We start from the raw sequence: 27,475 nt of genomic DNA on the forward strand, positions 1-27,475 counted from the left end.
TCAGATTTTGTATGACTTCACTCTAGGAGTATACTGGCTTGGCAGGCTTGTAAAATCAAAACAGCCCACACAAAATTAGCATTTAAAATCAATTTTTATCTCAGGCATTTCAATTCAACGTCAAATAGAACCTTAGCACAATTCACTCTTAAAATTTATACTGGCATAGATAAAACGAGATCGAAAATTATTTTTAGTTGTTTTTTGTTTTGGACATGGAAATTAATAATTATTTTGAACATTATTTGATTAAAAATATTATTAAGCTTGTATAAATAGGATACTAAATCTGACCCATAATATAAACACTAATCACACGATTTAATTTTCATGTAGGATTAATATAATCTCCAAATTGAGAAAAAATAAGCCTTCCACACTAATAATTTCATATTTTCCAGTGGGGGTCTCCCAAAATCACACTATTTTTTTCATTTTTTTGGTAGTAAGATTTTTTTACTATATTTTTCATATTTTTCATTTTGTTCTGGTTAACATTGGATTATTGTTTCGTGCCAGATCGGATTCACTAATTTGCAATGAAAGGAAACAAGTAATAACGGCTAACTTTTGAAAAGTGCAGTGGAAAGATTGTGCGTGGGAAAAAGTCGAGAATTGAGCACATGAGAGTTATAGGTACACCAAAGATTTTCAATTGGGTAAATTGTAACGCCAACTGCCGACACGACAGTTAAAAAATTATTCAAGGAGCGGCACAGCCATCAAAAATATAATAAGTAGATATTACGTCGACAAATAATGATAGTGATAGATATTAATAAACGCCGGAATCGCAATAGGGAAGAGCAGTCTGCGGTTCAGTTAATGGGAGCGTGTGCTGTGCGGTCGAACGCGAACGGGGCGCACGCCGTCATTTTGCCGCGTCACACTCTCACGCGACGTCAATTGTTTCGCAGAGTGGGTGGGGCGCATGCGCAGGCGGAAATTGAGCAGCCATCGCCCCAGATAACGGTGTATCAAAAGCGAGGACGAGAGATTTGCGGCCGCGGCGGGCGAGAATATTGCATGTCGACGCCTGGAATTCGGCCGTAGTCGACGCAAGCAGCACCTTGGGTATCGGGCGCAGCGGCGTGCACGCGGACGAGTCGGCCCCGTGTCGACGCAGCACAGTTGTTGGCACACGACACACACAAGCGGCGATGGCCCTGCTGGGGAGGAGCAGCAGCAGCGCCTGAACTCGCTCAAGCACCGACACCCTTTTCGCCACCCGAGCATCGGTCGGCCATCGAAGGTGAGAGCCGGCCGCGCCCGCCGACCGCAGGGGGCCCCCGTGGCCCCCCGCGCGGCTAGCATTCCGTCCCGGTGGGAGGCGGAGGAGGAAGGCGTGTGTGTGTGTCACTCTCGCAGGGGGCGGAGTGGGTCGGCCTAATCAGCGCCCAATTTAGGCCCCGGCGGAAGTCCGAGGGGCCCCGAGCGCCTCTGCGGCGGCCCTCACCGCCCCTCGGTGCGGTCCGCATTCTTACGAGGTGATGCACACACCTGTCTTCTACTTATTTGACTCGCTTTGCAAAAAAGGAATGAGGAAATCGCGGAAGCTTTCCTGATTCCGACTCATCGCATGACTCTTTCCAATTCGGGCTTGCAGACGATGCGAATGGCAGTCTTACTCGGCCTGCCGAAGGCTGAATCACGAATCGAAACCTCTAGCGAGGCGCGCGATCACCTGTCGGAATGACCTTGACATTTGACAAAATCGGGACTTGTTGATCACCTGCATAATGAGACATGCCTGTCGCGGTCATCATTAGTCACTCGACCCGTCTTATCACGCGACTTTCGAAACGGCATTACGAATGGAATAATGAGTTTCCTGTTCCCAACAGATCCTCTTTACTCGTCTCTGACAAAAGCCCCGCCCATTTTGAGTCGACCAAAAATTATATTTCGTCACATTATCAAGGAAGCGATGATGAAAACATTTATTTGGTTCATTTCAGAGTTGTCCAGCGCAGTGTTCCGCCGAGTGTAGCAGCGAGTGATCCAAAATGCGCGAGTACAAGATCGTGGTCTTGGGCAGCGGAGGTGTCGGCAAGTCGGCCCTCACCGTCCAGTTCGTCCAGGGCATTTTTGTCGAGAAGTACGACCCAACCATCGAGGACAGCTACCGCAAGCAGGTCGAAGTGGACGGCCAGCAGTGCATGCTCGAGATTCTCGACACTGCCGGCACTGTGAGTTTCTCCAAAAAATATAAAATCCCCCTTTCAAGCCGTTGTCGCAACCCTCCCATTGTGTAATACATTACAAGGGAATGAGAAATACCTCTAGGAGGTGAAGCAAATAGTTGTTGTGAAATTGGTGTGATTAAAGCAACATTTATTTCAAAATTCTAGAATATCAGCTTTTATAGAGCTGAAAATAACAAATTTAAAAATCATCAATAACAATAACTGGAAACAATAATATTAGGTGTTTTCGTCTAACCGATGGCCACGGTTTCTATCTATTAGGCACAAGCAACCCCTTTTCATGCAGATGAAACTGAAATCTGACAAAAGCTTCTAGAAGACGAGTTATTACCCCGAGATTTGGGTCATTATGCAGGATTAATATCGATCAAAGCGCTGGCCAATTAAAAAAGGGGCATTTGTGTTCATTTTCAAGTGGCGAGTGATTTCGCAGCCATTAGGCAGATTGATTGAGAGCTGGCGGAGAGCGCGAGAGACGAGTACCACACAATCACATTAGCAGATAAGATGCAGCTGGCTCACAAATTGTATCCAGAGAGCTTTTATCGCGCTACCAACTCAGCGCAACGTGGAGGAAATTTGACTGCGTTTGTTGCCGTTGATATTTTATTTTCAAATGTGCTAACTTAAAAATGAGAAATATATAATTAAGTTACTGTCGTAATTAGATGTACTTAAAATTAGCGACACGTGCGTTGAGAATTGCTCAACTTTTGAGTTAAGAAATGGCATGTATTGTGTGACTCCTCAACGCTTTTTATCATTTAATTTGTTAACGCTAAACAAGATATCCGCAATTTCTTTGAATTACAGATTAAAGTCTCATACGCGGTAAACCTAAATCGACGCAGCCAGTTGCGGCTTCTATCTATCTGACGATTTAACCACAACTGGCGGAGAGCAGACTTGATTTTTCCTCGTTGCTCTTTGAAAAACAAGTTAAGAATTAGCTAGTATTTAATTAAAGATCTGAACTTAAAGAAGTACTTACTTCTTGCTCTCGAATGCCCAAACAAACTGAAAATTCCACGCATTTTCTCAAATCGCTTAGGATTCACGTTCTTTTGGAGCGTTAAGATACAAACAGACACGCCAACTGATAATTATATCGAATATTACTGGCAGATTCATATTGGGGTTGATTTGCACGGTTGCATTTTCTTATCACCTCTTTTTCGCCTCGTTTTAACGGCTTGCGCTAAAATAAATGTTCGATTTCCAGCAAATAAACCATATTAGCAGTTCTACGGTGGAAAAATCTGCTGCGTTGAAGAGTTATATATTTTATGTATACCTGCCCACAATTTTGGCAGAAGCTTTTTCTACCCATAGCTTGAACCAAGGTCATGGCTAATAACTTACAAATTACTATACACTGAAGCGTAAATACTGTCTGCAAGATATTGACTAATAAAAAGCAGTACACTACTCTCTTCTAAAAACTTACAGGTTTTTGCCACACTGGTATTCAGCTAATCAATACAGTTGAACGATGAACCAATTAATCCACCGACCCTTGACCTTTGTGTTTGCGTTGCTCATTAATTTGGAGAAAACCAATCTTAATAGTTAAAAGAATATCCTAGAAATAATGTCTTAACAATATTTCGTTGCACAAAAACTTGAGACGGTTTACCCAGTAGAGAAAGGTTGCGTGGCAGTGGTGAAATAATTCTCTCTCGACTTTCAGGAACAATTCACTGCCATGCGGGATCTGTATATGAAGAACGGCCAGGGTTTTGTGTTGGTCTACTCGATAACGGCGCAGTCGACGTTCAACGACCTGCAGGATTTACGCGAGCAGATCCTCAGGGTCAAGGACACTGAGGAGGTGCCCATGGTGCTCGTGGGCAACAAGTGCGACCTCGAGGACGAGCGTGTCGTGGGCAAGGATCAGGGCATCAGCCTCGCGCGCAACTTCAACTGCGCCTTCATGGAAACCTCAGCCAAAGCCAAAATCAATGTAAATGATGTAAGTGTCAACGTCGACATGGTTTCTCTTGTGGCAGCCCATTCATATCCAATTTAACTCTGCACACCTGTGGCTTTCACTGTAAAAATTTGAGTCGATTGTTTTTGACATGATGCAGTGACATCTGACCACAAATAATCTAAATGGATCACTGAGTTAGTGACTCAATAGGATAATATAATTTTTATCGAATCTGATCGAATTGGTAAATCTCCACCATGCAGATTTTGTGTAATCTAGTGGTGTTAAGCTTTAGCTTTGTAGTTTTACTGCACTGTTAAAAGAGCTCTTAATCATATTTTTAAGGGCTAATAACAAGAGACATCAGACAATCCTTCCTTATAGCATGTAAATGACTAAAACGGGTCAAAATCTTTGTCATGAGTCATGATGAATCAAAATGTGTGGGCCATCTGATATCATATGATAAGAAATTATCAAGTAAATCTAAAACTTTTAATTTTTCGAATGGTTATTCATGCATTTAATCTGCAGATGCAGATCATCTATTTGAAGCCAGTCATCTTTTAATTTCAGCCTAGTTGAAGATTAAACGGCCTGTGCTCATTTTCTGTAACAAATATTACTGACCCCATTTTTGATATGTCACGACCAATTTATAACTCTTTCCGCTTTAAAATTTTTTATGTTTGCACTTCAACTTTGATAACGCATGGAGCGATAAAAAAATTGTACAGAAAAATTTTCTTCAGATATAATGATGACAAGTTTAACAACCTATTCTTGTCTCTGAAAGCAATTTTTTCTAATTTCAATCGTGTTTTCAGATATTCTACGATCTTGTTCGGCAAATCAACAAGAAATCCCCTGAGAAGAAGCAAAAACTGAGAAAGAAGACTCACTGCATCCTGCTCTAATCACGCCCCACGCCCTGACTAATAATTTTCGAAACGAGGGAAAACCAACTGCAAAAGGATCAACGACGACCGTTCGTCCTTCCCGCATAATGAAAGACTTTTCCGAACTCACACACAAACAAACTACTCTGTCAAACTCACTGCAGGCACAAATCGAGTCTCCCCCACCCCCTCTTTCCCTGACCCCCTGCCCACCCTGTCGGATCGGTGTTGTTGGTTTTGTGCTGCCGGCTGCGCAATCTGGTGATACGTTTTTGGTTAAACGCTGATGGACCGCCCCCCGTGTTTGCTTGTTTCCCGAGGACCGATTTTCTGTCGCCCGGCTCGTGTCCTTTTATAGTATTTCGGTATAAAAATTCTACTGCTATGTACTACTGCCATCGTCTCTTACTCCTCACTGTAACAACCGCTGCAGATCAAGATTAAGAAGAGAGAACCACTGTCGGCCGGGTTGCGTTTTTCCCCGCGAGTCGCCCGCAGACGGCCGGCCCAGCCGCTGGCCCTCGAGTGCCAAAGACATTGACGCTTTCTGTGATTTTGGCCGCAGCGGCAGTGCCAGCGTGGCGGGCCGGCGCCGATCGGCGCAGCGAACTTGCCTCCCCCCACACAACACAACAAAAACTAAAATCAAATTAGCAAGAATCGACTATTAATATTTAAAGCAGACAGAAATCGAGAATATATTGTCATCCAACTCTTTTAATGAATGTGTAACATAAGTGTGTGTCACCCCTCTGATGAATGAGAATCGGACAACTTCCTAATTCGCAGTAATAGCTTTGTGGTCCCGCCGCGCCGAGTTTGGAAAGAATTCGAATCCGTCTGCTATAGTTTTTGCCGACGAGTGACTTCGGATGTACAAAATTTGCATCGCAAACCCACTGGACCAATCGGACTACTCGCAACTGATGAGCAATTTTGACGTCTTTCACGCAGTAAAGGAAATTTGCGCTGCTCACCCATCTCTTTTCCTCGACTTTCTTTCGTGTCTGTCTTTTCCAAAGTCGGACCGGGCGGGACCGCTGACTATCGAGCCACTCGAAGCTTCTAATTTTGTAACCCAACGCCAATGGAAGCAACCCCCCGGTTTTGGTTTCCGCGCCGTTTAGTTAAGAGTAATCGTACCGCTTTCTTGATCACGATAAATAATTTGCTATCAATACACACGCATATAATAATATATTTTTCTCTCGCCCACGAGCTTTAAAAGAAAAAAATGTATAACCGCTTACTGCTACAGGTAAACACACAAAGTGATGTTCGAATGATATCAGTTTTCTGTTCATGTTTGGCATTTCTCTCGGAAGTTATACACTGAAGGCGAAAGTTAAGAGACTGCTGAAGCGTCTCAAAGCAAGTCAGTGTAATTATGATTATTATTATGAACTAATGTAATTACTGAATATTATTAACAACTATTTCCGATGAAATTGGATGCATTTTTGAGCATGTTTAAGTTTTATCTGTGGAAATACGGTCTCGTTGAAAGCACCGGAAGTGCGGTCGTGCATTTTTGGCAGTGAAAATAGAAAATCAATACGCATTTGAGATAAGAGGGGCGTTCTGGGTATCGTTTAAGGAAAATCAAAAGCGATGATTTTCTATCGTTTAAGACGTTTTTGTTTTGCTTCTTGGGAGCGTAGTGAGCAAGAAAGGAAAAATAACGTGGGAGTAATAATCGAAAATATATATCAGCACAAAATCGTGGGTATTTTAGTCTTGCGGATGGTTATTTTTGTTGAAAACCGAATAATGGACCATCCATTTCCGAGAACATGGAAGATAATAATGATGATGCTTGTAAACTGTCTTCTGCGCCTTTCTGCCAAAAATTGATGGGAAATTGTTTTGGATGGTAATAAGTAACTTGAAAAAATTCTGGTATCATTGATGGAAAACAACTGCCCCCTTCCCCTTGTATTTTAATCTCTGTTTTAAAGTTTAAGATCTGTTCTACTCTTGTAAAAATAAAAGCATGAAAATTATTTGCTTTGCTCTTCATTCGTCTCCCTTGTCCTGCATAACCACGGTGGTCGGTGCCTATTGTTTTCAGTTTCTGCTGATAAATTGTTATCTCACTTCCTGCGTTGCCGCAAAGTGGTTATGCCAGCTGAACAAAAATAAAACAGCCACGTCATTCACATTTTTGAATTCTGCATCTTTATTTCTAAATTTCACCGAGGGTTTTTTACAAAATAAGCACTTCGATCGTTTGCGTTGGAAAAGCATCAAACTTTGTTGAAAAAATACAACCACAGGGTGGTTCGCACGTGAGAAAACTTTGATTGGTACAAAAAAGCCGGCCGAAGGTGCACAATGGTGAGTGGACCGAGGAATGTCTTTGCTGTGCTCTTCGGCCTGCGGTTACAAAGTAGGCTTTTGCGCAACACAATACATCTATACTGAACAGACCCACAGCATGGCAGCAATCCTGCCAACGGACCCTTGGCTTTTTGGACGCATGCAGAACGCGTAAATTGACTTGTAACAAAAATTCCTGCTTACTATTCCACGTAAAATATAAGGAGACACAATAATTATCCATGTAATTTAATAATAATTTTACAAGAAGTAGAAAAGAGAGAATGGGTTAGTAGTTCAGCATCTCGCAGAGAACAGTAGTTGTTGGCGTCGTTGACTTGCTCGCGGGGAAGTGGCGGTGACGGTGCGGGCTGAAAGGATTACACGACTCAAGCCGACTTCTCCGCCTCGATCACTGCAAGCGACGTGCAAAGTTAGGTGTCATGACTTCCGGTTCGGAAACTATCAATTCTCACCTTCCTTGGTGGGGAGCGGGTTCTTCTCCTGGGTTTCCGTGGGCTTCAAGCTCTTGGCATCAAAGTTCTCGATACCGGCGATCAACTGCTGCTGCCCCTTCTCCAGCTCGATAGCTAAAGTAGGGAAATGAAGCAAATTAAAATCTCGTACAACAAGGAACACTAGATTAGTTCACTCTGAAATCGTCTTTAATTATCAATGCGGGAAAACAACATTAATTGCAAACCTTCTGGGTCGGGGAGGGGGTTCTTCTCGTTGGTCTCAGTGTGCTTCATCGAGTCCTTGTCGAAGCCCTCGACGCCCTTCAACAGGTTGTGGTGCACCCTTTCTTGCTCGACAACTGAGGTGCGCAACGAAACAAAAGAGCATGCGTGTTATCAAAATGAGAATCATGCAATCACGAAAAATAAAACATAAGCTCAACGACTCCACGATCAAATTGTTCTACAAAGCGTGCAAGATACGCACCTTCCTTGTCTGGCAAGCAAATCTTTTCAACAGTGTTGGTGTGTTTCAGCTTTTTCGTGTCAAAGTCTTCCACGCCCTTGATCAGATCCTGGTGGGTTCTTTCCTGGGCCACATCTTACCAAAATAAACGGAAACGAAATAAAAATATGACTACATACAAAACCATAAAAAAAGAAACGGTGAATCGGTCTAGCTTAAAATGCGTGAAAAACTACAAACTACGAAAACAGAACGTGTGTATGTGTGGTGTGTAAAAAGTGTGCACACCAGGTTGAACGGGCCGCATTCCGTCGGTTCATGATGGCGCACCGGTACATATTTCAAATAATCTCTGGCTCGCCAATTATGGCGCTAGCGCGAAATACGACTGAAAAATAATGAAGCTGGCGCGGTCACCTTCGGCTGTGGGCAGCACGTTCTTCTCGTTGGTCTCGGCGTTCTTCAGCTTTTCCGTGTTGAAGTCCTGCAGCTCAGACTTCAGGTCGGGAGACACCTTGGGCAGTTCCTTCAAGGTCGGGCTCAGAGGGGCGTCAGACATATCTGCAACAAAACAACAATTTCTAAAATGAAATTTACTAAAAAGGTGCACGAAATTTATATTTTCCAGCCCTCAAGAATTTTTTAGTGATGATAAGAGCAGTTTTTCGCTGTTTGAAAATAGCTCAAATGTGTAAGGAAGGAATTTTTGGCTATCACAGGGAGATTCGAGTTGCGGGGTTTTCTTTCGTTACTCTTTTCGTTAGCACTCAGTCAGAGACGATGAATGCAGGCGAACGCTTGATGAATTTTGTTTTGGAGGTTGAGTACTGCTAATGAGGCCTACGGGGCTGAATACATTAGGAGAGCGTGTGATATTATGCTTTCTTTTACTAATTGTTCCATTCCTTGCATGTTGGTCTATGAGGGAAGCCATCGGAAAATCATTTTCATTATTTAAATGAAATGAAAAACTTCGGTTTATATTTTATCATCGTTTAACTATCATCTGCTCTTTGCCACGTATTGGACGAAAAATCGTTCGCAGTGTGTTCGGATTTTCCACAGTAGCGAATTTTATCGCCCGGTCATTGCCTCCACCGCGAATCTCTATCCAATATTTCAGCCGGTCTAGTTACCGCGGCGACACGCGCGCGCACTGCCGCAAAACCGAAAACTGGCTGACACTTTGATGGATGCACGAACCACACCACAGACCAATGCGCGTTCGAGTTACAGCCTTGCTTTTAATTCCTGTGCCAAGCTCGAAAATACACACACCGATCCAGGAAAATAATTCCGAGTCTGAAATTACGGGATGACGGAGCAGGTGTACCGTCAGCACGTCTGTCGCCAGGACAGGAAGCAAAGCCATTTTGGATGCTGTTCTAGAATGTTTTGGGCAAGCAGTTGAGAATCATTTCATTGTGTGGATGTAAACAATGCATCCATATATAGGTGGGGAGTAGTTTAGAAATAATTGCCATAATAAGGTGTAATCTTTCAAGGCTTCAATAAAAAATACATATTTTAGTGTAGGCGGATCTGGTGAATAAACAATTATTTGTAAAAATGAAGAATTTTATGGAATACAGACTAGCCCGGTATTTTTTTTTTAAGATTTCAGGTCGGAAAATATATCTCAAGTTGGAATGGAATGAGAATATGTCCAACACAAAATTTGGGATTTAAGAATAAAAATGATATAATGCTACCACATACCACATTGTGTCTTTGGCTCTTTCATAAGCATTGTCGTGCCGAGTTCATAAGCAAAAGCTGGATGTACGCGTGCTGCCGGTGTCGACTTCCATAGTGCGCCGACTATTTTTAGATCCTGAGTTACTCTATTTTCTGCGCGTTTATTGTTGGCACAGCTGGAGCGGAGCCTGACAGTTATCGATTTCGGGGGTTTTGTTCTGGGGGATATCGGTTTTGAGTTTTATTCACTCGGCAGAAAGTAAAAATAACGTTGCTTCAGGCATAACGGAAGGCGATTTCACGCAAACACCGCTGAAAAACGGGTCATAACCCGGCGAAACGAAATTTCGGCGAGCAGTAAAAAGCATGATGTCCGACGCCTGAATAGGGCGGACAGGAGCAAAAAAGAAAATCGACAGCACACATGGACGATGTTTGAAAAGACGTTGGCAAAGATGCCTATTTGAGGAAGGAGTGCATGGGAGGAAGAGCGAGTGAAAAAGGAAGCTTGTCGTGGCCCGTTAGCCGACGTCGACGAGAAATGCGAAATGCGGCGGGAGAGCAATGAATAATCTCATCGCACTTGAGCCTTTTCTTGTCGCATTGGCCGGGCTTTGTTATTCGCGTGGGAAGCGGCTGCACTCGCATCTCGCGCAAATTCTCAGCACCCACCGTGCACGCGGCTTCATTACTCTAGATTCGGCTGTGCGCGGCGTGACCTTCATCGCAGCCGATGAAATTTGCATTTTTTCAGCCGCGATTCCACCGAAATGCAACTTGTTTCAAGTCTGCGGCGGAGGCTCGGCAATCTTGGCGTGAGCGGTGAAATATTGGATCAAGAGCTAAATCGAGCACACGGATTGAAGCAAAACTTGAGCCGCGCAGCCGTTCAAAGAAAAAACGACTGGGAGATTTGGGATTAACGTTAGAGCAAAGAAATAATCGGTTTTATGGCTGCCACTAGTTGATTTTCGATAACAATACACTACTACGCTTGATCTTTTAAGCCCTTTTCTAAAGTCCTAATCATCAGCTCGACGCCGAGACAAAATATGATTTTTCACAGCCCGAGTCCTCTTTCAAGTTTGTTAATGCAGCCGTCAGCAAACAGCTGTTGCTCTGTGTCATCTGCTTCACGAATGACCTATAATTTTTAGGCTCAAGCGTTTCAAACGTCTCTGCAATTTGATGATAGCAGTGCGTCCAATAACTTAGTTTTCGCTGTTCAAAGAGAATAGGCTGCAAATTGAGTGGTCGTGCGCCACATTCGGCTGATTGGAGCAACGACAAAGAGCGCGGCGCCGTGCATCACGTAGCATTCATCGAAAGAGAAAAAGTGAGCGCGGTCGTTGCGCCGAATTGTAATAATAAAGCGCGCCGTGGCGAAGAATGAGAAGATGAGGTCGGCCTGTGCTAGCGCGAGAGCAGCGAATGAATATAAATCTGGAGCAGCCCACACTTTAATCCTGCAAATAGACACGCGCGCGATAAAATAAATTGCGCTGCCTGGCCTGCTAGCGCTCGCACCCAGGGCTTATCGCCAAAAGGGTGGTGTGTTGTTATGCACATACACACACACTCACTCGCGACACACGGGCCTAAAATAAATTTGTTTTGCTTTCGTCACTTTTTACGCTCGTCCTTTGAAAAATTATGCACTCCGAGGACAAGAATCGCGTCCAGAGGCGTCATTCTAAATATAAACAGCAAGGAAATATAATGGGCCGAGTTTAAATTGGAAATCCCAGACTTAAAATGTTGCTGGCTAAAAAGTCAAAATTTCATTTGTTACCGAAGTATAGGATAGTGGAGTGACATTAAAAGTGGAATAGTTGGGATTTTGATTAACTTTTACTCAATTTGAAACGCTTTTGCTATAATTTCAATTTTTCCTTTCAGATATGATATGAAGTGGGATTTGGCACTTAGGGACTTTCTCTTTTTGGCCAAATATATCGCCATTCTCATTAGGCACTCGTGTTCACCGGTTTGGACGATTCATATACTAACCAAGGTGGGTGTAACGGAAAATAATATCAAAAATTAAGATTTTACGGGATTTACCTGGAAATGAGGAAAACTAAGTTAAAATCATCAGTGGTTGGTTATAATAATTATTTACCACTAGCAAGATGATAATAATGTGGTATTTTTTCCGAGAATCAGCAGGCACAGCTCACCAAATAAAAAGCAAAATTTGCATTAGTTAATTTTCTCTTGTAATAATGGGAAATTTTGATTTTACGCAAACTTTTTGCCTTTGGAAACCTAGTTTAAATTAAAAATAAATAATCCAGAACTCCGCACCAGCATTATTTTGTCTTTAGAGCAAAAAGTCAGAAAAAAAATGGAAACAACGAGCACCTCCATTATACTATTTAGGTTTGCACACATTTTTCGTCCTTCAGTTGTCAGTCATAAAATTATGAAACACGGAAGCAAAAATCCTTTTGCAAAAGGGCTTATCTAAGCGCTTCTGCGACATTTGAAATGCTTCTTTTTACTTTCGACGGCCACAACAGCAGGTTTTGCCAACTCAATAACCGACTCATGAAAGTCTACAAGATATTATTTTATTGTCCTTTATCAATCACTAGGCAGTCGACGTGTAAAAAAACTAATGTATGGAGTTTAGATTTTCTCCCCACAAGTGCCAGCTAGCCAATTTCTCCGCAAGGTCATCACAGCAAAATACGTCTTCCAAGTGTTTTCGGGTTAACGAGAGAAGTAATTAAGACGTAAAAGCCAGTCCGCTCAGGTTTGGCCCTTTGACACCGTGCATTTCGAGAAAACCGATTCTGGGAAGTGTAGGAGGCTGCACCCCGCGAGGAGGAGGGTGCGACGTGCCGGGTGGCGCCTTCTGGACGCGCCAGGTGTGCGCCGGCCGACTCTCACTTGGCACAATTTCTGCCCATAATAGGCACAACGCGCGGCCGCGGCGAGTGAGTCAACGTGCCTCACTTCGGCAAACTCTCTAGCAAAGGTCGTTAATTTCTTTCATTCTTTCTCATTGCCATGCCGCGCGGCTCGACTTCCCTCGAGCTTTTGTCAATCGGACGCACAGCACGGGCGGAAGGAAACGGCGCATTTTAGTTCGTTGCCTCTCTCTCTCACTCATGTTTGAAATTCCGCTCGTGCACCAGACGCAGCAGAAAAGTCGGCGGAGCGCGAATGCGCCGGCCGGCAATTACGCCGATCATTTATTTCTCCTGCATGCTAACTGGATGTTTTTCCAATCCTCGATCCGTCTCGTTTTTTTCCACTCGACAGGAAGTTTGCCCCGCGTGCGAGTGTGCCAGACTGATTGTGCCGAATGCTGACGCGAGCAATTTGCACTCGACGAGTGCTCACGACTCACTCGCAAGAAGGACACTGATTGATAATCACTGCAGCGATCGGCGGTTCGTTTCTCAATTCTCAGCTCAAGTTGAAATTCAGAATACCTCAACCGCCATTTGGATTTACCGGATTGATGAATACGGAATAAATTTCATGATCTTCGCTCAACTGGAAAAGCTCGTTTATTCGGATTAAATTTTTTGCTGCCTCATGAGCAACAAGGTTTCGGGAGCAAGCGTTTGTTAGGAGTGAAAATTAAATTTAAATTGTCAGCAGGTACAAATTATTGTGAATTTTTGTTGAATAAAAAGAAAATTCTTAGACGGAGTTGGAAATTGTCTAATGGAACAGAAAAAAATATCAAAAAGATCAAGAAACGAATAATTGGATTACTTTTAGCACCACTTTTTAAAGTAGTGAATCTAATGTTCTTAAAACAAATTATTTTATTGCCTCCGAAGTAAGTGTTTGTTTTATTACAAAGATGGAAACAAGGCGGTCATTTGCCGCAGCTGTTTCACAAACAGGGTATTCCTGTTCTGCGCCTCACAAGAAAGAATCTCATTTTTCCGACTTTCAAAAACCTCCTGCGCACCGACAAGATCGAGTTCAAGGCTCAGGCAGCGTGCAAGCAGAGCGCGTCGGCCAATTAATTAAGTAATTCCGGCCGGATATTTGCATTTTTAATAGATTCGGCACGTCGTACGTTTGTGCCGCCGCGTGTGTTTTGTTGCGCACAAACGCGCCGCCTATTGCAGATTTATTGCGCGCACGTCGCGTTTCCGTTCAATTTTTCTCGGCAATAAATTAGCAGCCGAGCAGACGAGCTAATTGCACCGTGTGTGAAGCGTGTGTGAAGGATGATGCGGGCACGAGTGCACGAACCCTAAAACCGGGCGCAATGCACCCGAAACAAGGTGGCATGTACAAGCAAAGCGACCCCCCGTGCATTACCAGGATCGTTTTCAAGAAGAGATGGCGAAAATAAATAGCATTCAATTTTAAAGACACAAATAAAGAAGAAATCAGAATGACAGCAATATAATTCAATTTTTCTGTAAGTTCTAAATATATAACTGTACTGAAAATTACTAACGAGGTTATTTGCTTTACGTTGAATTGAAATTCCGGACGTTCCGGACATATTCCTTGAAGTTAACGTCTTTATTACGCTAAAAATTATCAGTTCCTTCTTCAGTCAGCTGTATATTTCTATATCAAAATTTTATGAGCGATTCTCTTTTAACACGACAGTTTAAAAAAGGAAAGATTCGTTTGATAAACTTTTAAAAACCTTGTAAGAAAAAAATCAGTTTTTAAGAGGTTTAAAGTAAAATATATCAATAAGGGAAATTTGACATCATATGATAAAAACAATACCTTTCAAGCCCTTCTATTTCCTGCTCTACACATATTATTTGCTTCTTTTGACTGTCTTATCTTATAACCCTCAAATCTAAAATTAAAATCTGACTTTAATTGAAAGTAAGTGTATATTAGTATCCTTCTAGCCTGTCAAAATACAGTTTTAATATAACGCTGGGTGAATTAATAATGGTTTCCACTCAATTTTTATCCTTGTGTTGCTTGCCTGATAATTAAATTTATTCACTTTTCCTGCCATAAAACGCAAGTGAACGTGACGAACTGCAGCTCAAATGGCGGATTAGGAAACAGTTACCTCTCCACGCAACACCAAGTGCGTATCTCTCGGTTAATATTACATCGGCAAACATGAGCAAAAAGTCTGCTGATAATTAAACTATTACAGAGGCAAAAATTAATGGATTTTCCGCGGCTGGCTGCGTTTGTGGCTCACAAACGCCTCCGTGATCCAGTTGTGCGCGCACAAAAGGAGGAAACTGGGCGGCTCTGTCAGCTGGCGCACCAAAATTTGAATACATCGTGTGGAATTCACTCATTTCGAGGCCACAATAAGTTCTCTGACCTGAGTACGCGAGCCCGTCGATAAAACAAAGGAATTATCTGCCAATATTTGAATTATCTGCCCTTTCCATTGTTCTCACTCACTGCCGCGAATATCAATTTTATCTGTCGCTGACACATATTCACTCAAGATATGAAAAATTACGTGCTTTTTTTCCTGCTGTCAATGCACCCGAACAGTCTCATTAGAAAAAGCAACAAGTAAAACAACACTCTAGGCGACAGCTGGAATATTTAGGAAATTCCCAGATCTGCCCAGTTCGGAGTAAATGTGTTGCCAGAAAAATCACAAGTACGTGAAAAAGTTAATTCTATTTAAAATGAAGCTTTAAGAAATTAACTTTCAATAACTTTCTAGTTTCTTAGCGTCAAATAAGGTGTCTTTTTAATATATACCCCGCAAAGGGTATTGAATAGGGCTATATAAAAAGCAGAGCCAATATTACTCCTTTGAGACACGCGTTTTAGTGTTTTTATAGAGTCTCCTTCTTTTCCTTTCATCGCAAATTTATGCGACTGGAGTGTGGCCAAAAGACGACTATCGCGCATGTGGCCAACAAAGTTTCGCAGCGTGGCGGGGAAAGGGAGAGAAGACGCGATGCGCGTTGTGTAATTGTGCTCTGCCACATGTCGCTGGAAAGGGGTGGCTTTTTTCCTTGGTTCCCACACGTCATCGTTGACGCCAGCCAAAATTAAAACACCAGACGCATTTCACTTCTCTTCTTAATTAAGAGCACTACTCTCCCTGCCCGCGAGACAGAGAAACATAAAAGCCCGGTCATTATCTAATAAATGTAAGAGCTCCCTTCTTACTCGAGAGGCCTTTTAATTGCTTCTCATCTGGCTTCGTTTACCCTCAGCCCGTTGCATCGCGGCGCTTCGATGGGAGGCAAGAGAACGCACCGGAAATTCCAGTTAGCGCCGAGGTGTTATCCCTAGTGGCGAGTTAAAATCGCAGATTGGTGCTAATTAGTGCAAATTTTATCGCCCTTTTCCAGACAGGATGCAAACGCTTTGCCTGTATATTGTCTTTGATTTATCCGTAAAATCCTTTTGGGTATTAATTTAATGTTATTTATAATTTTTCGAGTGAACTGTATAAGGATGTTTGCATGTTTTAATTTAAATCAAAATTTACTACCCAATTTTAATTACAAACAATGCTTTTTCCAGTTTTGAATAATATTTTGGTAGGATTGAGTAGCATAATAAATTGCTTTTGGCTTAAGAATAAATTTAGAATTAATATTTAAATCGTTCAATAGCAATTTCCCATTAATTTCATTATGAAGAAGCAATTAACTGCTCTTGGGCCAAGGATTTTTTTAAATATATATTTTTTTTATTCTGTCTTTGCAAGTTTTATCACGGATCAAGGATAAGCTACTGCGCATATGAAGGATTCGCTTGCGCCGATTGCATCAGTGAGCGAGAAAACGCGGAAGCTGTTGAGAAGTTGAGACGCACTTGCAGATAAAGCCACCTTCACGGCCAGACAAATCGAATTGGGTGTTCGTCCTCCGTCCGTCCGCGAGTGAGTGCGTGATTTGCATAGAGGATTCGGCGCCGCAGCTGCACGAAATGGGCACCGATGAGGTCACGCGGCAGCTATGCGCCGGGTCACCTCAAATTCGCGCAGCTTTCTTTCTTCCTTTCGCAGCCAGCACCAAACACATGTGTATGTTTTACACACTCGCACAAGGACATTGTAGAAAAGGAGGAAAAAACCAGCGGCGGGGAGAATTGAGACGGCAGACGCTCTTTTCATTTGGCGATTCGCCGCAGTGGCAAAAGACCGCAATCAGACTGAGGAGAGATGAATGAGAGAGGCCTGCTTTTTGTCTTTTGTATGCACTTTGTGAGATGAACGAGCGAATTACACAAGGCTCGCTTTTCGCTGGCAAGAGAAATTCGAGAGATTGCATAGGACGTGATCGACCACCCACGTTCTTTCATTCATGAGCCTAAGCATTGTTTTTAGACATCATTAGAGCTGCTTAAATATTATTTCGTGCTGCAAATCGTCTACTGTTTAATTGACTACGTGCATTGGATAAAAAGGCAGAGATGAAATTTTGTTACGGATTTTCTTGGTTTCATAACAAATTCTTTTCAGTTCGACGAAGAAATTCCTTCTAGTTCGATTGCTTCTTTAAGCTTAATTGTATTTGTCACACATTTCAATGCCACTCCAAATTGTATGTGTCATGCTTTAAACCAACTAAAATGACTGTAAACTATTTTTTAAACTGTAACTTATGTGATATCGAAATAAAAAAAATGTAGAGCTCACTGCCTTCAAAACAATTTTAACGCTTTACAACCAGAATTTTATTTCCAAGAAAGGTGTAAAAGAGAGAAACACTTTGATTGCACAACCATCACCATCACAGATTTCTTTCCTTCTGAACTTAACGGCAGTATCTGTTCACTTTAAAATCAATTTATAGACACTTGATGATCAATATAATCTAAACTGCTGATGATTAAATAATTTCTAGTTGTTTACCAGGAATATTCAAATAACGTTCCATTTACTCAAATCATCAACTTTTCAACGTATTTGGGTCCGTCGTTTAAACCGGCCAAAGTGGGAAACACACCTTCCTTTATCGCGAAACGACACCCAAAGCGAGCTTACTTATCAACCAGAAAGGCGCAGCCATAATTTTTCCCGTAATTCCCTCGTAATTGAAACCGTGAATGGTTATCTCGAGAGAGAAAAATGAGGTTGCGACTGCATTTGGAGAGCTGCGAGCTCGATCCATCAAAATGAGAGGACGCCTTGTCGAGTGGATGACTCACGCGCGGGCTGCAACAAGGACTCGATTTACATGCGCGTATGTACAGGCAACGCGCGTGCAGCGTACATGGGCATGTAGTGCAATTATTCTCATCCTGCCGGCGCAGCAGCAGAAAAAAATAAACGCGATAGAAATCCACTTTAGGAGTGACGTGCGTCTTCATTGCCGCACTTTTAATAAAAATCCCCCCGCCGTTTTTCCCGTTTTCTTTCAATAATTCACCGTCGAGCGGACGGCAAACGGGTAATGAGGGTATGTACCGAGAGCATGTACTCGGCAGCTGCCAGCCAGAGATTTTCGCTCCGTGCGCGCACGCTGCCGGCCCAAGGGGCGATTCAGGGGGTTTCCCTTCCGCTCGGCTGCAGGGTTAGTCACATATTGCGAATTTCGTCTGACGAGCCGAGGGGGAGGTTCGCCGAAATGCAACCGCCACCGCCGCCGCCGGGGAAAAGTCGAGTGACTAAGCGAAACTAATCCATTAGCGAATTCAAAAGAGTAATCTGATCTTCTTGGATATTTCTATTGCATAAAAAAACTAAAATGACAAGCGAACCCTATTTTCAAAGCAGGAGAGAGTGTTGGATTTTAAAATAATGTAGGACCGTATAATTATCAGGCTGCAGGGGCAAAGAATGAAGTAGTAAGAAAAACGTGAGCTAGACAAAGAGAAAGGTCAGTGAACAGATGGCATCATCATAGCAAGGGTAAAGAATTTTAAGCGGAATTGATACAAGGTTCAAATGAATAGGAGTTACGATAAACGATAACAATTCACGTTTTAAGCTTGACCATTTAATGGAGATTAAAATTCCTCTCAACGAGAGCTATTCAAACTTGTATACCTTTTTGACGGGGAAACTTATGAAATAAAATCCGATTTCTAGAAGAGACATTTCAAAACCCCGAATTTTTAACGCTTCACCTGAACTTCAGTCTCTAAAAAAAGGATAGCGCATCGGCCTAAAGGTTTTTTAAGTTTTGGATTTGGAAACATAAATTCCTCTTAAACCATTATCGTGTTGTTATCTTTTTGGTTTTGCCTTTGTTAGCTTTGTTAATTATGCCAGAAATTAAATAGCAACTCCAGGGCCCCAGATGCCCATCTTTGCCTTCCTGAATATTGATGAAGTCACTGTTTACTAGCTGCTCTCTTCGCTGACCTCTCGTTTTATAACATGACGCCAGATTTCCCTTCCATCAACATCATCAGTCATTCTATTATATTCAATTTATTTCGGCAAATGATTTAGCTGCAGTCTCGATAAATATACTTGGGCAGACTTGATAAATTTAAATCATTAAGTTTGTTCATGCTTATTTAATGTTCCAAGTTATTTTGCTCTTAACGTTGTCGCTAAAAAATTAAAAATATTTCGCACATGGTCACTCACTCACACGGCTCAAGTTTCAAGCTTTCTTAAACAAATTTCTCGCTTCGCAGGTTGCACACGGCTCAAATGATTTTTTTCTGCAGAACATGGGTCTCACGAAGCCGTCCAGGTGCTTGTGGCCGGCGAGAATTCTCCGAGAATCGGCTTGTCGCAGTTGCATAAGCTAGCATGTCTAGAAAATCATGCAAATCGTGCCGAATGCGAGCCAAATGGTCTTTCGCAACGCAGAAAGGAACATCGCGCACACACGTAACTTAGTTTATTTGGTCGGAGTGCGCAGCCGAACTTTCTCCTCTTTCTTTCCCAGCGAACAGATTTATTAGCTGGCTCGTTTGTTGTTCGCAAGGAAACAGATCTCAATTTTGAGAGGATTGCCAATCCTTTAGTGTAGGAGATTTGAAGTAGAGAATTTTAGGATTATGTATTGAACAAATCACAACTGATAAAATGATTCAGAAATTTTTATAAAAAAGGAGGGTCTTTGTGTTTAGTTAAGGGAGGGAAACAATGCAAGCCAAATTCAGTTCTGCATTTCTGGAGGTTAGAAGTATTATAATTTAAGTCTCTTCTTAATTTTGTGTTTTAAACGATGAAACAAATTGAGCAACTATTCAGAAAAAGAATCAATTAAATACATTTTTTTTTAAATAAAATGATTCTGCCCCACAATAAAGAAAGAAATAAATAAAATCAAACGACAAAATATGAAAATTCTTCTCGTTGTTCCCTTTCAACAACTTATTTATGTAGCTCAGTCAGACCGTCTGTTTATATTCAGTGTGATAAAAAAAACTCAACTTTAATCGGAATTGAAAACTTCCTCCATAAAACCACGACGCTTTCCTGTCTCCTGTTTGAATGCGTTTCCAGAAACTCGATTGAAATCATCCGACCACATACGAAACACGAAATTGTAACGAGCACTTTGCAAAACAGAAGCAGCGGCCGCGAAAGCTGCGCAGCGAGCAAACACAGTGCATCGCCAGTCAATTTCCTTTGGATGACTCAGAGGCGAAGCCAACGCCCTTCAGATGGCCGGCCTTTTTCCCGCCTGACCCGTTTCCCCCTGGGAAACACGGTCTGCCGCCCTCAGCCCCCGGTGGAGGGCAGGAAAAGGGGTGGACACGGGGTTGACGGCCCGTTTCGGCCGCCCAGGGACAGCTGCCGTGCAGCAGGTGGCCGCAGTTCTCGCACAACGATTCTAGGTCAACGACTCCGCGACCGGCTTCGGCAACACCTGATGTTGTGTAAAAATTGCCGACCGAATGCTGCGCTTCGGCACCGAAAATGATTAAATTCGACGAAATTGAGTCTGACTGCAAAATAAGTAAATGCAGACAAAATGTTGATTTATGTACAATTTTTTCTTCATTTTTTAAAATTCATTGTCAGTTATAATTACATATAAACTGAGTTTTTGCTAACTGTCATGTTTTGCACTGAAGACTATATTTTAGTATTTATAGTAGCATTGAAAAAGCGTTAACACAAAATGAATAATATTAAATTTCAAAAAAGCAATATGATATAGGGGATGCTGCGAAGTGAGGCTCTCACAAGGGGTTGCATAGGGTGGCGAAGCGGGAAACCCCCTCAGCAACACGCTTTTGGCACGCGGAAATTCCGATTAGATACAAAATTATGAAATAAATAGATGCTATAATTTGGTCTTCGCACTCGGCGTTACGTGTTTGACTAAGGAATCGGCCGTTTTTCGGCGTCAGGGTGTGTCCTAGCGACGGACGCACTCCGCATTTGCCGCGATTCGGCCGATTGACCGCGGTTTGCAGGGTGTCGGGAAGGGAGCGGGCTTTCGGCCCGACGATACTCACTGCAGTTGGCTGGTGGCGAGGGTGTTGTTGAGTCAGGAAGGCGTCGGCAAGCCGAAAGAAACGTTTGCGGGTTATTTGGCGGGCGGGTAGAGCGCTTGCTTGCTGGCAGAGCAGTGGTTGTCCAAGTCTCGCCGAGTCCAGACGTGTTTCCCCTCCCCCCGCGCCGCCCCACCCAGACCCAGACGGCTGGCTCGCTTGCCGCAGGTAGTTTGCGCCGCAGCCTGCAGGGAGCACGGTGAGTCACAATTTAACGAATTAGAAATAATAAATTAATGGAATTAATGTGTGATAAAATTCATTACCTATTATACAATTAGAATTATACTGATTTCCTTGCTCTTTAACAAAAGGGCAGGGAAATTTTTGATAAATTTTTCCCTATTTAAAAAACCCTTTGGTGAAAATATAATACAAAAATTAATTCCATGCACTACTTTTAGCAATAAAATACTAGTATATTTGAGCAAATAAATGAGGTATGTTTTCGGATTTAAATTGAAATTTTAGCACTCTTAATTAGTGAAATAACAGCAAAGATGGGGTTTTGCTACAAATTTAACACGTCTCTCTTGACATTTAGAAAATGAATAAGGTGCAAAATCAACCAAAGCCACATTTTAAAATTAAATTTTAAGATCAATAAAAAACATGAAGGGAACCATTTAAAATTAAAAATAAAATCAACTGCTAAAAGAACCCCAAATTTTGGAACAAAAATCAGGCTCAGCACAATATTTTTTCGACAAGGACAATAATACTAGGTGTTTCATGTTTCTTGAATAACTTCTAGTGAAAAATTCATTACAGTTTTATTGAATTTAAAAAACCGTCCAAAGAAGGGACACACATTTGCCAAATATCGCTATGAATAAAAATGTTTTCGAATGACTGGCTGTAACAAGAGAATTAATATCAATTCGACGTAAATGGGGAACGAGCATTTGTCATGAGATAAATTCTTTTCATTTAAACACATTTTTACGTTGGAGTTAATTGCTCACTCTAGCTCCAGCACAACACATTCCGAGACGATGAATACATAAAACGAACAAAAATATCGTAGCAGTAATTATGACGAAAATTGTAGCATAAAAGCGACGTTTCATGCGATGAGTTGCCCTCCGGGTGAAAGCAATGTGAGTGTGGGCCATCAGTCAGATATTAAGAAAGCCCACATGCACATCACAGAACCCGAAAAGCTATTGTCCCAACGATAACAATTCCTGAAATGCTACCATAATTCAAATTAATTTAATGAGGATTATCTTATTGACAAATCTTCTCTTGAAGAGGAGGCTGATAGAGGCCAAATTTAAGGGAAATCAGGTTAATTTCATATCGTAAAGAAAAATAAAATGTATAGATTAATATTAGATTAAGAGTAAAAGCTCTTTCCTTTACCACGCGACAGCGCAAAAAGCGAAGAAGGTGGTCAGTTCCGTTGAGCCGCTTAGCGCTGACAAAGGACGTGTTTATCAGACTAATCACTCTTTCTCTGAGAACCCTCACTGCAGACTGAGAACCAAAAAGGACGCCTGCTCACGCACTTGCAAATACCTGTTGCTCAAGTGGAAGGGCAGTTTTGCTGACTTTGCATAATATTACTTTGTATCAGCGAAAGAAAAGAGCGAGAAAAAATATTCTGGCGCGTCGACGAGAGAGGAAGTAACGCGACTTCAGTTTAAATAAATAATACTAATACCAACTAATACTTTTTAAATTTTTGTACAAACGACTACACAAATATGAGACAAGCTAGTAATTATTTTTTATTTGCAACATTGAATTGGTGTTGAATTAAAACACTCTTTTGTTGGAATTTTTATTTCATGCTAAATGAAAAATTCGAACATTTGGTATTACTTTTTTAGAATTTTCTTGTATTTATTCAAGTTGGAGTTGGAATAGATGACGAATCATATAACCACTTTTCTGAGAGCTAAATTTTGACACCTCTGCAAGTTCTTGCAATATAACGTTGCATTTCCGGTTGCTGACTTATTATGCTGAAACTTGACCTTTTGAGTGTCTTATTTCTATATCTAAATGGTAAAAGCTTCTCATAATCTATAAAGAACAATTTCTCGAGTAATAATAATAATGAATAAAAATTTCAAATATTACTCTTCCAATCCCGGATGAATCAATCAATATTTGTGTAAAAATGGACTTCAGGTTTGAGTTCCTGATGACTAAAAACACACGAATCGACTAAAAAAACGCCACCAATCGTCTATTTAAATTCGCCCAAATTCCATTCCTATATATATATATATATATCTATTATGTATATAATAACTACGAGTAACCAAGTTGCAAACAGGGAACCAAGTTGCAAACAAATGTTACCGAAATCTGGTCAAATTTACTAAATATCGCGGTTCTCCATCACACTCTTGGGGGGGGGGGGGGGGTAATTTTCACGTTTTCCAAATTCAATATCTCTATTATGACAATAAGCTTATCACTATTCGTATTTGTCATTCTCTTTATTAAATGAGATACATTTTGGCTACATCAAATTTGAAAAATGTTATTCCTTTCATATGTGGGATTTTTTAATATTTAACTCAAATTTTCAGAATTCAGAACCTTGACCTTTGACCTACTAACAAAGGCCATCGTGATAAAGTTGTTGAAAGTTATCAATAGAACATGTTGGACACAAATTATTTCAATATACATCTCGACAAACACAATTAGTTAACAAGTCTCCTGAATAAAATGAAACGGCCTTTATTCTCTCGGCGAAGTGTTGCACACTATAAGCTCCTGTAAAGTAGGTAATTCTTGGTATTTCATCATGAAATTTTCAGGTCTGACTAACAAGGTAAGGTCTACTAGGGCTACACCTCCACAAAATTTCATCAAAATCTAAAGACCACCTTTCAAAACAGTGTCAACCTGTCTACCTTTTAGTTCCTGCCTAATTCATTTGATTTTATGAAATAAATATAATAGAACCTGATATTTTTAGCAGTGAATTTTCTGCATTGCAAAAAGGCTTGGACCAACAAGGCTTAACTTTGGTCCATAAATAAATAATGAAGCTCTCATATTAATCTGTCAAAGGACAAAACCTACACGATCAATGGTAGAGTGAGAAGACCATGTGAAAGCGGGATTGAGGACGAATATAAAACCGATGTATTATGTTATGCTAGCTCATGCACGACACGGACAATAATCAAACTGTACATATAAACGTCTAAACGAAAGACGACCCCGTTGGGGGAGTCTGCTGTGCAGCCGTCTCTTGTCACTGCGCAGCCACAACCCTTTTTTCTACCCGTCGCATTTATTTATTCTTCGCTATCTCGGAGTGCATATAAAAGGGAAAAGTCATTATCCTCCTCGTCTAAGCATAAACGCAATCAAGATGGCAGTAAAATTTTTATTATTTCTAAATGGATGATGCAGCGGAGGGCAATGGGCGTATAAGTGATTATAGGAATGAGCACAAAATCGAGTTGCGTGCATGTTGGCATTACACATTTTAATTTATGCTCGGCAGGATGTCAAACATAAGTCCACAAGGGAATGAAATCTTGAATATTTTCTGTCCAGGAACATTTCATATCACTTTATTTTTACGATTTTGTTGAGGTCTGGCCTCTGAATAGATATATCAACGTTTCCATATTGAAGAAAATATTTTTATTAAATTGCATTATAAATCTGTAGCCAATTCCGAAGAAATGATGTAATTTTGTTCCACTCATTGACCACTCACGATTGTGGAGCAAGGTTTCCCAAACAATATTTCTACTCTGATATTTGTTCAACGCAGATTGAAATGAGGGGCGGAATTCTGGGTAAAGACTACGATGAGTAAAAATAAGAAACTCTTATGCAAGCTGTACGCGTAAAGCAAGTGAACGCGTTTTAAAAGCGCAGCGAGAGAGAAAAAAGGTACAAATGTGATTACACTGGCGTTTCTTGTTTTGTCAAGTAGCGCGCTCCGCGAATGCGAGAAAATGCTGTCGAGCAGTGCAGTGCACATTGTGATTATTATGAACTTTATCGCTACTGCAGTTGCTATGGAACGGCGGTTGCGACAAAAATTGTTGCACACACTCTCGAACAGTCGTTGTCCATAGAATATTTCAAACAAGTTCGTGTCTGGAAAATTATAAAACCTCTCGCGTGCGATTTTCTTGTCAATTGATCTCTGCGGATGATGCTGATCGACGTGTGCGTTTCTCGTTTTGATCAGCAAAGATCGTATAATATGCCATTGTTCCGAGGAAAGCTGAGAAGCTGCTGCTATACTGGGGTCGACAGACTCATGACTCCATGTCAATAACACATAAGCGGTGAACTTTCTCGCAACGCGTACACTGAGAAAGTTATTGAGCGCCGGATATCGGATCCTCATATGACAAATTTATCTTTAACATTAAAAGATGATGTAGCCTCTTCCACCTTTTAACTTTAACTACCATGCACTTAGAAAGCAATAAAATTTTTTATATTAAAAACGGAGAGTTACTAAAATTTGCATCCATTGCCCCAAACTTCAAATTTTCAAAAATAACATCGTTTTTTGTATGTTTTAAAAGGTTGATTTTAAGGAATTCAATCAAAGCGATAGTATGTCTTATTACTTCTAATATTCAAAGGAAAACTGAAAGAAATATAGAGGAAAGGAAAGAAGGAAATTGAATATTCGACACTACTTTAAGTGCATGACAGAAATATTTATTTAAAGTTAGACATCTTGGGAACTTTTCCAATACAAATTTTAAAATTTTTTCACAAAAATCAGTTCTAAAAACCACGGCAATATTTTTTTTTAATCCAGAAGTATTCTTATTGAACCGAAAATATTAATGAATTTAAATTGTTGTTTGTTTATTGTTTATGACTCATAACATTTCGTTGAATTAAAGACAACAATTAAATTATATAAACAAAGGCAAAAAATGACAAGCATAGGATCTGCATAAACGCGCGAAACAAAAAGTTGATTTGACGTTGTCACGTGACGTTGAATAGCTAATAATTAAAATCACATTTACAAACACTTTAAAATTGCTTTTAAATTGTGTAATTGAAGACAATTTTCACAGAATTTAACATAACTATAGTGAGACGAAGTTACCTTTTGCTATGATGCAAAGGGTGCTGAGAACAGCGTTGTATTACTCTATCGAAAAATTTTGAAAATTGAAAGTAAATCAGGTTGAATTTGATATTTTATAGTATCTCCTTAATATGATATGGATTGACAACTGTCTGCTGTTTTTTAACGGAAATTAAGTACATACATATTTGCTCGTGACAGCAATGCAGATAGATATATTGCAAAAACAACCCAATTAAGGCTAATTGTAAGCTCAACAACCAAGTTAATCAGATATTCATTTTTTTCTCGGTCGAATAATTGATTTAAATGATTTAATCAATCCCGCCATAAAAAGTGAACTAATATTTACTTTCAAGAAAGTATAATTTTAAGTAAATTATATGTTTGAGTTGATGAAAGCATATTTAGGTCGACTCGTAGCTATGATCATAGTGATCATCTTTGGTATCGTAACTGCAATTTTTGTTAATGGCAAAAAATATTTTGCCGGCGTATCATGATTCTAGAATGTTTGGCGTATAATCCTTGTCATATAGTTCGATCATTTGAGTACATACATTTAAGTAGTAAAAAGGATAGTTATGATATTTAAAAAAGGAATTCTCCATTTTCCGTCATAATATGAATGGTCGGATTGAATTTGAAAATATTTGGAAACAATAATTAAATCTGGAAAACTATCCATTTTTCAATCAAGTATCGCTAGACTTAATCCAACCTAATCGAATTTTATGGAAAAGCTCAAACGATGTTATTATTTTAGCAGCTTAAAAACGTTATGTAATATTATGGAGCATAGCTTTAAAAGAATATTGAAATTTAAAACCGAATCTAAAGAATATAATTTTATTCTTGAAAAAAGTTGAATGTTGACTAATGAAGATCAGAACAACAATGATAGCAAATAATGTCATACTTTTCCTTTTACTTAAGAAAAACATGAGGATCGAGGATTATTTCGAAATAACACCAACAGATAAGGATGACAAATTGAAGAGGGTTAGTGTGTGCGGTGCAGCAGACAAATTGGCGCCACCCGCGCCGACAAAAGAAACTAGTTTCAAAGGGGGCCGCACTGCAGCGCTGCAGACGT

The 27,475-nt window shown here is 40.8% G+C and overlaps 2 protein-coding genes across 4 annotated transcripts; one reads left to right on the plus strand and one right to left on the minus strand.

Annotated features, from left to right (window-relative positions):
- Window positions 1-935: 935 nt before the first annotated feature.
- Rap1 (RAS oncogene family member Rap1) lies at window positions 936-7,042 on the plus strand. Its single transcript, XM_065495964.1, has 4 exons — window positions 936-1,252; window positions 1,959-2,189; window positions 3,898-4,179; window positions 4,968-7,042. Exons 2-4 carry the CDS (start codon window positions 2,007-2,009, stop codon window positions 5,055-5,057), a joined length of 555 nt encoding a protein of 184 aa, XP_065352036.1. The 5' UTR covers window positions 936-1,252; window positions 1,959-2,006; the 3' UTR covers window positions 5,058-7,042.
- A 152-nt stretch (window positions 7,043-7,194) lies between these two features.
- Window positions 7,195-21,451, minus strand: cib (thymosin beta cib). 3 transcript variants are annotated; one of them, XM_065495965.1, is made up of 6 exons: window positions 21,294-21,449; window positions 8,700-8,843; window positions 8,304-8,417; window positions 8,062-8,175; window positions 7,835-7,948; window positions 7,195-7,773 (listed from the first exon to the last, which is right to left on the minus strand). In XM_065495965.1, the coding sequence occupies exons 2-6, from the start codon at window positions 8,839-8,841 to the stop codon at window positions 7,748-7,750; spliced, it is 510 nt and encodes a 169-aa protein (XP_065352037.1). In that variant the 5' UTR covers window positions 8,842-8,843; window positions 21,294-21,449; the 3' UTR covers window positions 7,195-7,747. The 3 variants fall into 3 exon arrangements, with proteins under 3 accessions (XP_065352037.1, XP_065352038.1, XP_065352039.1); XM_065495966.1 differs by lacking the exon at window positions 8,304-8,417 and having other exon boundaries at window positions 21,294-21,451; XM_065495967.1 differs by lacking the exon at window positions 8,062-8,175 and having other exon boundaries at window positions 21,294-21,451.
- Between the last annotated feature and the right edge of the window lie 6,024 nt (window positions 21,452-27,475).

This window comes from Cloeon dipterum, chromosome X (genome assembly GCF_949628265.1).
Source record: "Cloeon dipterum chromosome X, ieCloDipt1.1, whole genome shotgun sequence".
In the NCBI taxonomy this organism is placed as follows: Eukaryota; Metazoa; Arthropoda; class Insecta; order Ephemeroptera; family Baetidae; genus Cloeon; species Cloeon dipterum.